This window comes from Anas acuta, chromosome 11 (genome assembly GCF_963932015.1).
Source record: "Anas acuta chromosome 11, bAnaAcu1.1, whole genome shotgun sequence".
Taxonomy (NCBI): domain Eukaryota; kingdom Metazoa; phylum Chordata; class Aves; order Anseriformes; family Anatidae; genus Anas; species Anas acuta.
Window position 1 is genome coordinate 15,869,741 of NC_088989.1, and position 10,748 is coordinate 15,880,488.

At 50.8% G+C, this 10,748-nt stretch overlaps 1 protein-coding gene across 8 annotated transcripts in view; it reads left to right on the forward strand.

Moving 5' to 3' along the window:
* IP6K1 (inositol hexakisphosphate kinase 1) overlaps positions 1–10,748 on the forward strand; it is a 33,820-nt gene that overhangs the window by 19,772 nt on the left and 3,300 nt on the right. For 3 of the 8 annotated variants that reach the window (XM_068695070.1, XM_068695075.1, XM_068695074.1), the window contains 3 exons: positions 6,391–6,736; positions 9,005–9,215; positions 9,680–9,864. In XM_068695070.1, coding sequence (XP_068551171.1) covers positions 6,514–6,736; positions 9,005–9,215; positions 9,680–9,864 — 619 coding nt within the window. In that variant the 5' untranslated portion in view covers positions 6,391–6,513. Of the gene's footprint in view, positions 1–755; positions 890–1,808; positions 1,910–3,080; positions 4,192–5,973; positions 6,242–6,390; positions 6,737–9,004; positions 9,216–9,679; positions 9,865–10,748 lie in introns of those variants that run through there. The other 5 variants (XM_068695071.1, XM_068695076.1, XM_068695073.1 and 2 more) reach the window with 4 other exon arrangements.

Here is a 10,748-nt window from a genome sequence, read left to right on the forward strand (position 1 = left end):
ACTCCTCCCCAGTGCCACCCACTTGGCTGAGCTTTGTGCGTGTTACACCTCCTGACTCTCTGCCAGCAGCAGTTTGCTGCGCAGGGTGTTTGGCCTCCAGTTCAGCACAAGCACTGCCAGCACTGACTCATGTGCTGGGGGTGTTGTGTCAGCAGGCTGTTGCGCTGCGTTCACCTGCTCAGCTCTCACCTTTTGATGCCGTGGAGGCTGTGGAACTTGGTACCTGCAGCTGACATGAAAGCACTTCGCTTCTGAGCTCAGCAGAGTTATTCCGTCCTCTTCCTGTACTGGAGAGGATCCTGGGTGGAGTTAGCAGGAGGATCCTGTAGTCCTTCAGCACTTCCTTAGGCATGTGACTGGTTTATTTAAGCTTCACTCTTATGGAAGAGGACAAGATCTGTGACTGGAGAGCAAGAATGCTTTGCTACCAGCATTAATGAAAGCTTCAAACACAGGATTTTTTGAGGCAGGACACGAAATTGTTCCCTCTGCTTATTCAGCCTAGAAGTTGAGTTGCAAATTCTTTCCAAGTTAGTTTTTGAGCCAAGTCTCTTTAATGGGATCAGTGTGACTGAGTGTTTTTGATTCCCCCCGAAACTTTGTGAATGGAAGGACCAGAGGCTTCTGCTGTTGACGCCGCTGATGAGTTTTCTGCTACGAGCCCCTTCAAGAAGTGTTATTTATTCTTTTTTTTTCCTTGATGGGTTAAGTTGATTTGTGTGGCTTGTGATGGCTGAAAATAAGTTCCTTTCCAGCTGTCTGACCACCAGAGCAGCTGTGCTGAGCAGCAGTGTTTGCGGTGGAGTAGTTTAAAGTGAACCTGTGTGTTTGTCAATGAGATGAAGAGAAACCAGAAGCGAATGCACAGAAAGCTGCCTGACAGCGCCTCGTAAGTACTGATCTTCCCTAGCCTGTCCTCTAGAAAGTGTTTGTGACATTCTCATCCCTCCAATGAAGTACAAAGCTGATACTGGACAAAGAAAATGCTCTGGGCTGCTACTGATAGAGCAGCCATCTGTTAGGGTGCGTATTCGATCGGGCCTTGCTGCTCTGGAGCCTGAGGTTGGGCTGTAGCTGGTGTCAGAGCAGAGCAGGAAGGTGCCCTGTGCTGCTCGCAGACAGCAGTGTGACAGATGTCGGCAATGTGTTGCAGGGCACCTGCTCCGTGTGTTGCAAACTGTCACAGATGTTTCCTAATGCCTTGCCCTGTGCTACGGCTTCTTGGGATAAAAAAAAGAGAGAAGCAATCACTGCAGTGTGCTAGTGTGAGGAAACAAGGGCTGTCTGCGCCTTGGGTCTAGCAAGCACCTCATCCCTCCCTGCATGTGTGCTGTGCTGTGTGTGTAGGTAGCGGTAACAGGGCCTCTGCAGTGCCTGCTGATCTGCCTTCTAAACTGAAGGAAGCTAAAATAATCTTCTGTAATCCCAGATCCAGGTACGCCCGTTCTGCTGAGCGCTGTAGGTGTTCCAGCCACAGTTAAGACTGCAGAGCTCGACCTCAGGAGGGGCTGAAAAGGCTTGGCTTCCTCTCCTTTCTCAGGAAGCAAAGCAGAACATTTTTGGACTCAGACGCTGCTGGCAGAAGCGATGAAGCTTTGTGATTCATGGGATATGAGCAGGGCACAAATAGTTGTCATTCAGAGCTCTGGAAGACAAACACGGGGTATGCCTAAGGACTCCCTCTGCAAGCTCAGTTTTATTTTCCACATGGTTCTTTCTGCAAGTTCACTCAGGCTCCATCTCAAAGCAGATTAGGCTCTTTCCTGACATGCACTTCAGTAGGTGGTGCATTTGTGCCCTGTTGACAGGAAAATTTGGTGAAGAGAGCATGCTTTTGAGGAGCTCGAGGCACGGGGAGCACACCTGGGAGTGGTTCTTGCCCTGTCCATGGCCTGAGTGCTCCGGTGTGGTAGGTCATCCCCCCCTGCTCCCACTGTTAAGTGCTGCTCTTCCTCAGCTGGCTTTCTGCAGCAACGTTCCCTAAAACTTGTTCTGCTCTTGATTTATGTCATTGTAGTGCTCTGCTATCTGGCCTCGATCTGTAGAGCCGTGCTCTCCGGGGTGAGGGTAGCGTCTCCAAAAAGAGCTGTATTTGGTAGTCGCTGGAGCACTGAACGAGACCCAGGGGAGGCTCAGGATCCAAAACTAAGCACTCGAGCAGACCAGGAAGGATTGTAGCTTCCAGGATGCCAGACTGGCCGAATGTGAATGTTTCTGGTTACATCCTGAGTGTTGCTGCAGGTTCTCGGAGGGGTGTGCTGCCGTGCAGAGGTCCTTGAAGTTGTCTCAGTCTTCTGCTGACGTGTCTCAGGCCTGTGGGCCAGTTTTTGTGCTGTGGGAAGCTGATCTTGCATCGCAGCACAGTGGGAGGCTGGGTTTTCTTCTGTAAAAGTTGGGTCCTCCCTGTCCTTGTTGTACAGCACCACAGGTCCTGAGGGCAGGCCACGGTCCTAGGAGCTGCAGCAGGGTGATGCTGCAGACAGACGTGCCAGCTGCTTGTGATGAAGGCACGGGTCAGTGGTACTTAGTGCAGTCGGCTCTGTTGTGTAATGCGTCACAATTTTAAATGTTTGTTCTCTTTGTTTTGGTAGAAAATAGCTTTACTGGTGAGTCATGAAGCACTGCCAGTATTCCCATCCAAGACAGCTTGTGAAGAGTGGGAACATCAGCATCCCGATGTGCCCTCTGTAGTTCTCACACCCATCGCAGGGAAGTTCTGCCACCGCCTCTCATGTGCACGGTGCCTTCTGAGGCTAGTTCCTCTGTCGCCTGAAGTTACCCATCCAAGAAGCCATCCCTGCTCTTCCCCCTGCCTTTTTCCGGGGCTGATACCCTCAGACTGTGTTGTCCTGGTGCTCCAGCAGGATCTTGGGCACTGCTTGTTACTGAGGAGTGGGCAATGCCACCAAGAGCTGAGGCGTTACCCCCCTTATGAAGAGCAGAGTTCCCTCCCCTTTCTGACTTTTCTTTGGAAAGGTTTTGTCAGTACAAGAAAATGCAGCTTATTGCTCGTTGTGCCCGTGCTGCTAGAGACGAAGCGTTTGAAACATGAGGCATGTAGCTTGGATTTGGAGTAGGTGTGCATCTAGATGTAAATACTGGAGGGCCAGTCCTCTCCCAGTAAGAGGTATTTTAAGTGGGACAATACCAAGAGGTTTGCTTGGCTGAGCTGGTCGTCCTCCTGCTGCTGTGGGGGTTACACACAATGTCTCAGCCTAATTGGAAGGACTGAACTTCATGAGCCAGCTGAAATAGTTGAACCAGTGCCTGTTTAACAGAGGAAGGATGAGTAATATTGAGGCCATCAAATAGGTTTTTTTTGCTTTATAGTTGTTTGAAACTGCTGGGATTCTTCTGTCTGTAGTTGTGGATGGTGTCCATGTTTAGTAATAACCCTATGCTCTGAGTTACCCTGAGGAGTGTTGCTAAGCTGCATGACAGAACATCGCAGTTTTCTCAAGCCTTGTAGACAGCTGCTGCGTGAACTTTGTGAAATCCCACCAAGTGTTTTTTTCTCACGCTTGTGTGCAGGAAAACACTGGATGTCCCTCTGCTTTGTTGAGGGGGTGTGGATGAAGAGGTGGAGCAGTCATAAGGGGGTTTGGACTCTGCTCACCTGGTGCCCAGCTCCTTGGCTTGCGTGGTGGCCACAGAAGGCTTCCTGTGTGCCGCTCACTGCCTTGTGGGGGTGACCACACACCTGTAACCTGCTGTGCTGAGCTGTCCTGCGTTGGCAGGGTTAACAGCTCAGTGCCCCTGGACTGCAGCTTCACGGACATGAATTCCCTTGGAGGTCGCAAGGAATTAATGAGGAAATCCTTTCCTGAGGAAGTGCAGAGTGTCCTGGCAGAAATGCCATTACTTTCTGCCCCGCTGCTGCGTGGCCCTCACCAACATGCAGGGGTTGCTGACTGCATGCTCACCGCTCCTCTTCTGTAGGTGGGAAACAGAGCAGCTGCCCCAAGGCAGCGCATGAAGCCCGATTCCTTACTTTATACTCTTCTTGGGGGTGGCTGGATCCTTGGCAGCCAGCCTGGGACACTTCTCAGAGGCTGCAGCCTGCCCTCGTTATCACTTTCCCTGAAGCCCTTGGACCTATTGAGTCATCTCTCAGGTATCTGCAGGCTGGGCAGTGGAGAAGGCTGGAGGGACTCCCCGGTGTGGGTTGCTGCTGTCCTCACAACAGTTCAGGTAGTGTATTCCTAGCTCGGCAGCCTTCTTCCTTGAAGCAGGCCGAGGGTTTCCATCTCTTGCTCTGGTGACTAAAATCTTCCTGCAGCCTCCTGTCCGTGAGAGCGACCTGCCGGGCCCTGGGCGGGCGCGTGTGCCTGCCTGGGTGTTTGTGACCTCCCCCGGAGGTTAAGGAGCGTGCTTGGATAATCTCCCTCTGCTCAGCTGCGGATGCTGGTGCTTCCTGCTGTCACTGCTGAAGCAGACCCCGAGACACTTTGCTCTCAGGTTTCAGCGTAAACTGGGAACGATCCCAGGACTGGAGGTGACGTGCGTGTCTCCTGGGTACGGTAACTGCCGTTATCGCCCAGCAGTCTCTCTTATCTGCCTGGTCCTGTGACGTTTAAACTACGGGAAGGTGTAAAGTAAAGCTTGTCCCATGCTTGGAGCAACTGAACATTCAGCTTCAATCACTGGCAAAATGAAAGAAACCAAATCCAAGGCGATGCTGGATAAGCATGGGGAGATCCAAGCCTGGAAAGCGTTCAGCTGTGGAGTGCTGATGTGCTGCAGGTGCTGGCACCTTGCTGCTTCTTGGATATTAACTGTCATCAAGCAGCTAGAAACAACACCACCACACACAGGCAAGCCTCTGCTGCTAGAATTGTCCTGTTGGTAAAGCAAATAAGAGGGAGGGGAGAAATCTGCAGCATGTTTTTGTCCTCGTGGTATGACTCAGGCTCTGTGTGAGGTTAGACACGGAGCCACATTTCTGCAGTGTGGTGTTTTCTCCTCCCCAGCCCAGCGAGCCGAATGTTCCCCTCGTTCCCTTCACGCCGGGTGTAGCTGTGTGGTCATCTAACCGCAAAAGGAAATGTTTTCCATGGGAGCAGCGGGGTGATTCAACTCAGCTGAACGTCCACTCGCGTTATCCCAAAATCCAGTGCGAGGGAACGCTGACAAGGAGAGAGCAGCGTTGTGGTGACCTTTTGGGTCAGATTGGGCTAAACGTGTTAGGAAGGGGCACCCTTAGCGTCAGGATCTCTTGAGCTGCACCTTTCCCACTGCTGAATGGGGGAGGAGGGAACTTCCTGACCCTGGCACCTCGTCTGGCTGGGTTGTGTGGCTGCAGGGACATCCCGTGGCTGGTTGAGGAACAGCCTGAGCCGTGCTCAGGCCTGCAGGACCCCTCAGCCTTTAGTTATTGCCCCTGGGTGTGACCGTGCTGAGAAACTGGAGATGTGATGAGTTCAGGGACTGAAGTTGCTGTGTCATTCTTGTACCAAAGACTTCAAATAGATCCCTGCTGTGAGGAAATCCTGTGTTTTCCCCAGCAGCCCCAGGGACAGCTATGAAAGGGCAAAGCATCTGGAGAGAATTTGGATAGTTTTACTTTTCCATTATCCTTTGGCTGTGCCGGGCAGTTGGCAAACATTTAAAGAGCGCCTGTCTTCTCCAAAGCACTTCTGTTCTCAGCTGGATTTAACAGCCCCTCTTGCCTACCTCTAGAAAGCCCAGACCTACTGTGTGAGGAGGTGGAAGCATGGGGAAACAGCTGCTGTCCTGAAGGGCTCGGAGCAATAAAGGAAAGGAGAGAATCGGAGGGGAAGGCATTTAGAGCACAGCGAGTGCACGATGGCAGGGTGAGTGTGGCATGCTTGTTCTGGGAACCTGTCGTGTCACAGCTTGGAGAGAAGTGAATACGAGAAAGAGGAAACTGTGTTGTGGTAGGAAGTGAACACAAGTTTAGTCATTTAGCTCCTCCAAATGCAGAGGCACAAGGAGTGGGATTGAGATTCTTGGGATGTTCTGCCTGTGGTAGCTCTGTCATCCTTACTGGCAGGCAGCTGTGGGCTTGGCGTTCCTTGTGCTTTAGCTTACAGCTCGTGCTTCGTTACCTTGCTGCCTGAACGATGAGATGAACTGAAGGAAGGAAATAGAATTTTCTAAAGATGTGAGGCTCAGAATATTCAGAGTTCCTCCTTTCCCTGTCTTTTGTCAACCCTGTTGGAGAAACTGTGTGTGAGATTGCCTCCGAATCTGTGCGTTTACCTACAAGATTAAAGAGATGGTGAGGAGCATGCTGGAGCAAATGGGAAGTAAATAAAGAAGGGAAGAGAGGCAGCTGTGGATATAAATAAGTGCTAGAGACTTTCCTAGGAGTTGAGGAGTGAATGCAGGTGCTCTTCCATTTACAGGAATCTCCTTTTGTTTTTTCAGGTCATCGTAAGGAAGTGGCCAGCCAGGATTTCTGCCTTGTGGCTGCCTGACCGCTGCTGAGCCGCATCGCCCAGCCCATGTGGCTCTCCCCATGCTCCAAGCGTGCAACTGGTGCCCAACGCAATGTGTGTTTGTCAAACCATGGAAGTGGGCAAGCATGGCAAGAATGCCACTCGATCCGGAGACCGGGGGGTCCTGCTGGAGCCTTTCATTCACCAGGTGGGCGGCCACAGCAGCATGATGCGCTACGATGACCACACCGTCTGCAAGCCGCTCATTACCAGAGAGCAGCGCTTCTACGAGTCCCTGCCCCCCGAAATGAAGGAGTTCACACCTGAGTACAAAGGTGAGGCCTGGTGTCGTTTCGGAATGCAATTCCTCTCACTTTGCTGGAGCTGCCGGTGTGTTGCTGTCTCTTTGTCTCGTTTTATTTGTTACTTTTATCTTTTGCAGGTGAGCAGTTTGATAAGAGCTTTTTGGAAAGGAGGAAGTCTTTTTTATTTTTTTTATTTTGGCATGCTAGGCTTCATGTGCTCCTCCTTCTAGACAAACTAAAGAGTTACGGTTGCAGTCTGGTGCTTCAGGTTATGAATGTGTATCTAAAGTAATTTTACTAGCAAGTAATTGTCAGTTATTGCCTTGACCTTCAGCAAAAGAAGTTGGGTCATACACCGAGCACTCGTGCATTCCAGTCTTATAATTTACTACTTCCTCATCCCAGCTCTTTTATGGGCCCATATCAGAAACCCTTGCTGCTTCAGCAGCTTCCTTTCCCAGAGCCGAGGTGAAGCCTTGTCCCCAGCTGCTCTGAAGGAATGGAATTTTCCAGTGTCTTTGTGGTTGTAGGAGGTGGGCAGCTCACCTGTACCTTCCAGGAGCTTGACAGGCTTTTGGCCATGTGCTTGTATTTAGGACAGTAACATGGGCTGGTGGCCTTCTGGGGGACTTGGTGTTTGTGGTGCCTCTGCCTCTTTGTCTCTGCGTGCTGTCGGGAGGCCCGTGCTCCCCAGACAGTTGGGGCCACCATCTGCTCCAGGTCTTGCCGTTTGATCTGGCTGCAGCCTGGAGGTCTGAGAGCAGTGTCGACTTACCTGCCTGTCTGTGCGCAGATTGGGAACAAAAGCTATCCTCTCCGGCAGACCCTCAAGCCTCTCTGGGTCCATATGGTGCTGTGCTGACCCAGCTGAACTCCCAGCTGAAGCTCGTGGAGTTAGTGGAAGCGATGTGATGCCAGGCTTTCCTTGGGAGATCCATTTAAAACTGCTGAAGCTGATAGCCCAGAGAGAGGCCTGGCGTCCTGAAGTGCGATACTTCCTGGTTGCCTAGGGGCAGAGGGCAGGCAGCAGGGTGTGGGATTTCATCAGAGGCTCCTGTGCGGCTTCCAGCTGGTCTCCAAAGTGACAGTGTCAGGATGATGTTTCTTGTCTGATCACTGCTATTCCCGTATAATTGCCCGTTCACAGGGGCAGCTTGAGGAGCACGTGCAGGCAGCCAGAGCACTTGGATGGACATTTACGTAGTGACACGCTGGAGTCCTGAACTGCTCTGAGCTTGTGCTGAGCCTTCTTACACTCGTTTCATCACTTTTGTGGTGAATCTTTGTGTTCAGCACACGTAGTATCTGATATTCCTGGCAGCTGTTTGACGCCGGTGTCAAGAGAATGAAAGATTTTGTCATCGCAAGACAGGAGATGTGTTGATCACCTCATTTTCAGGGCTAAGATGATGTCAACGCTAACTGAAAGTGCCAGGTGTTCTGCTTCATGGCTGGTCAGCTAGATACATTCAGAATTGGTGCCATGAATGATCTGTATCTTTTCTTGGAGTGTGGTGTTTTCCAGGAGTCCACAGAAGGCAAAATTGGACAGGACACACATGGGGGGGTTGCCCTCACCTGGCTGAGGTAGTGTACTTACTTCCAGGACCTCCTGTTTTTATCACTAGGAAGCCCTGGGACCTCACAGGGCTTTCTTTTTTTTTCTGCAAGACTTTACCTGACTTCAGATACAAGCAGCAGGTGCTACTTGAGCCTCAGAGCTGAGAGGCAGCAGAGCTCCTCTAGCTGAGAGACGCTCTTGTCAACAGCAGGAACACTTCTGCAGGGCATATACCTAACCCAAATTAACTAAATGTCTATTCACATTTTTTGCTTTGGCGCCCCTCAGCATCTTGGTGTGCTATGCTGGGTGTTCTCCACTTTGTCGACATCCCTTATTTTACTGGCTGCTGCAGGACTGACCAGAGGAAACGATCACACCCCCTCAGCCTTCCAGCTGCATTTTTGTTAGCACAGCTCAGCAGGGTGTGAGCACTCAGGGCTAGGAGCCTCACATGCTCCTAGCACAGTTTTGGGTGGATAGCACAGCTGTTACTGCAGTTCTGGACTGTTTGCTCCAGTAGTGATGCAGGACGCTGTCTGGGAAGTTTTCTTCCCTGTGCTGTGTTAAAAGTATTTGGATTCTTCCCTTTGTCCTCTTAAACCTCGTTTCACTGCTCTGGATTTCTCTTGCTGCTCTGTGAGCTGTGTTTTCTTCTGTGCCATTGAACACATGGATGCTAGTGGTTGTGTATTCCTCCCCTGAAAAACGGTGCTGACGTCGCTTCTTTCTGGCAGGTGTGGTGTCTGTCTGTTTTGAGGGAGACAGCGATGGCTACATCAACCTGGTAGCGTATCCTTACGTGGAGAACGAGGCTTTGGAGCAGGATGACATGCCGGAGAGGGACCAGCCACGACGCAAGCACTCGCGTCGAAGTCTTCACAGATCAAGCAGCGGCACTGAGCACAAGGAGGAAAAGCCTGGCCTGGCCAGTGACAGCACCGAAAGGTAAAAGCTTTGAGGGTCTAGTCACAACGTGACAGCTGGAAAATGTCTTAACCCTTTCAGCCTTAGTCACCCTTTTGTTTAGGGTGTTTTACACAGCCACACAGTTGCTAGGTTGTCTTGCACTTACTATCCCAGCATCCTGTGGCACTGCAAACCGTCAGTTCTCATCCAAGTGAAGCGCTTCTCACAGAGGAAGAAACCTTGGAAGGTTAATTGGATGTGGAACCAAAACCTGAGAAGCAAATTCAAACAGTCTGAAGTCCATCAGGTTATTCACCCAAGGTTAATGAGGATGGGTCCACGTCCTGGGATGTTAGTGAGGATTTGCTGCGTAAGATTAGTGTGAAGTGTGCAGAAGGAGAAGGAACAGGAGATGCTACTGTGCGAGGGAATTGCATGACTGTTGTAAGTATCTGGAGAATACATGGATTCTAACGGGCTGCCTTGTTCTGTCTTTATACCAGCAACATCCAGGAGACAAAGAGCCCCAGGGTGGACATGCACATCCACTCAGATGTTCCATTTCAGATGTTGGATGGGAACAGTGGTCTGAGCTCTGAAAAGATCAGCTATAACCCCTGGAGCCTGCGCTGTCACAAGCAGCAGCTGAGCCGCATGCGGTCAGAGTCCAAGGACCGAAAACTCTACAGTATCCTTTGGGAAGCGAAGTGAGCGCGTCAGGTTGCTGCTGCTGCGCTGGCCGATGCGTTTGTGCTTGAGGCAGCCAGGCCTCGCTGGTGTCAGCATGCCACTGCTGCTCAGAAGCCATGTTTCTGGCTAGTTCCCATGTTTTCTTTCCTTTCTGGACCACCTTTGAGTCAGTTCGTGTGTTCTTAACTAGACAGTTTTTCATGTTGGGCAAGGTCTGACAGCAGACACAGGTCTGGGCTGTGCAGCAGTTCCTTGGGGAGGAGCTGTGATTGTCCTTGTCACCTTTCTTGAGTCTCTTCCAGTTCTACTGTATCCCTCTGGAGACGGTGACCTGAACTGCATATGGTACAGAAGATGCTGGTGAACCAGAGGTTTCCAGTGGCACGTAATGCTGTTGTCTCCATCTCCTCATGATTTGTAACACACGTTCTTGTAAATGCTGCTTTGTTGACCCAACATCTCATTCCTGACTGGTAACAGTCATCTCAAAACTCAGTGCTTCATACCTCAAGCTAAAAATCTTTTCCCCCTTATGTTTATCATCTTGCACGTTCACTCCAGAGAACTTTGTCTATCAGTTTAGTGGCCAAGTCAGTCTTGTAAGGTCTTTTGGGGACTTTTCATAACTGCTCCTCATCTTTGCAACCTCGAGTGACTTAGTATATGAGCAAATTTGCCATCCCCTTCACTTTTCTGGATCACTTGTTGACTAGTGTAGATCCCCACACAAAGACCCTGCTGGTGACTTGGGCTGTGAGACCAGTCAGGCATCCTGACTTTTTTCTTTTATTTGCTGACAAGCTAATCACCCTGTCAGCACCTCAGTCCTCAGCCTGCTGTTTAGCCTTTTTGAGACATCTGTCAAATGTCTCTTGATACTTG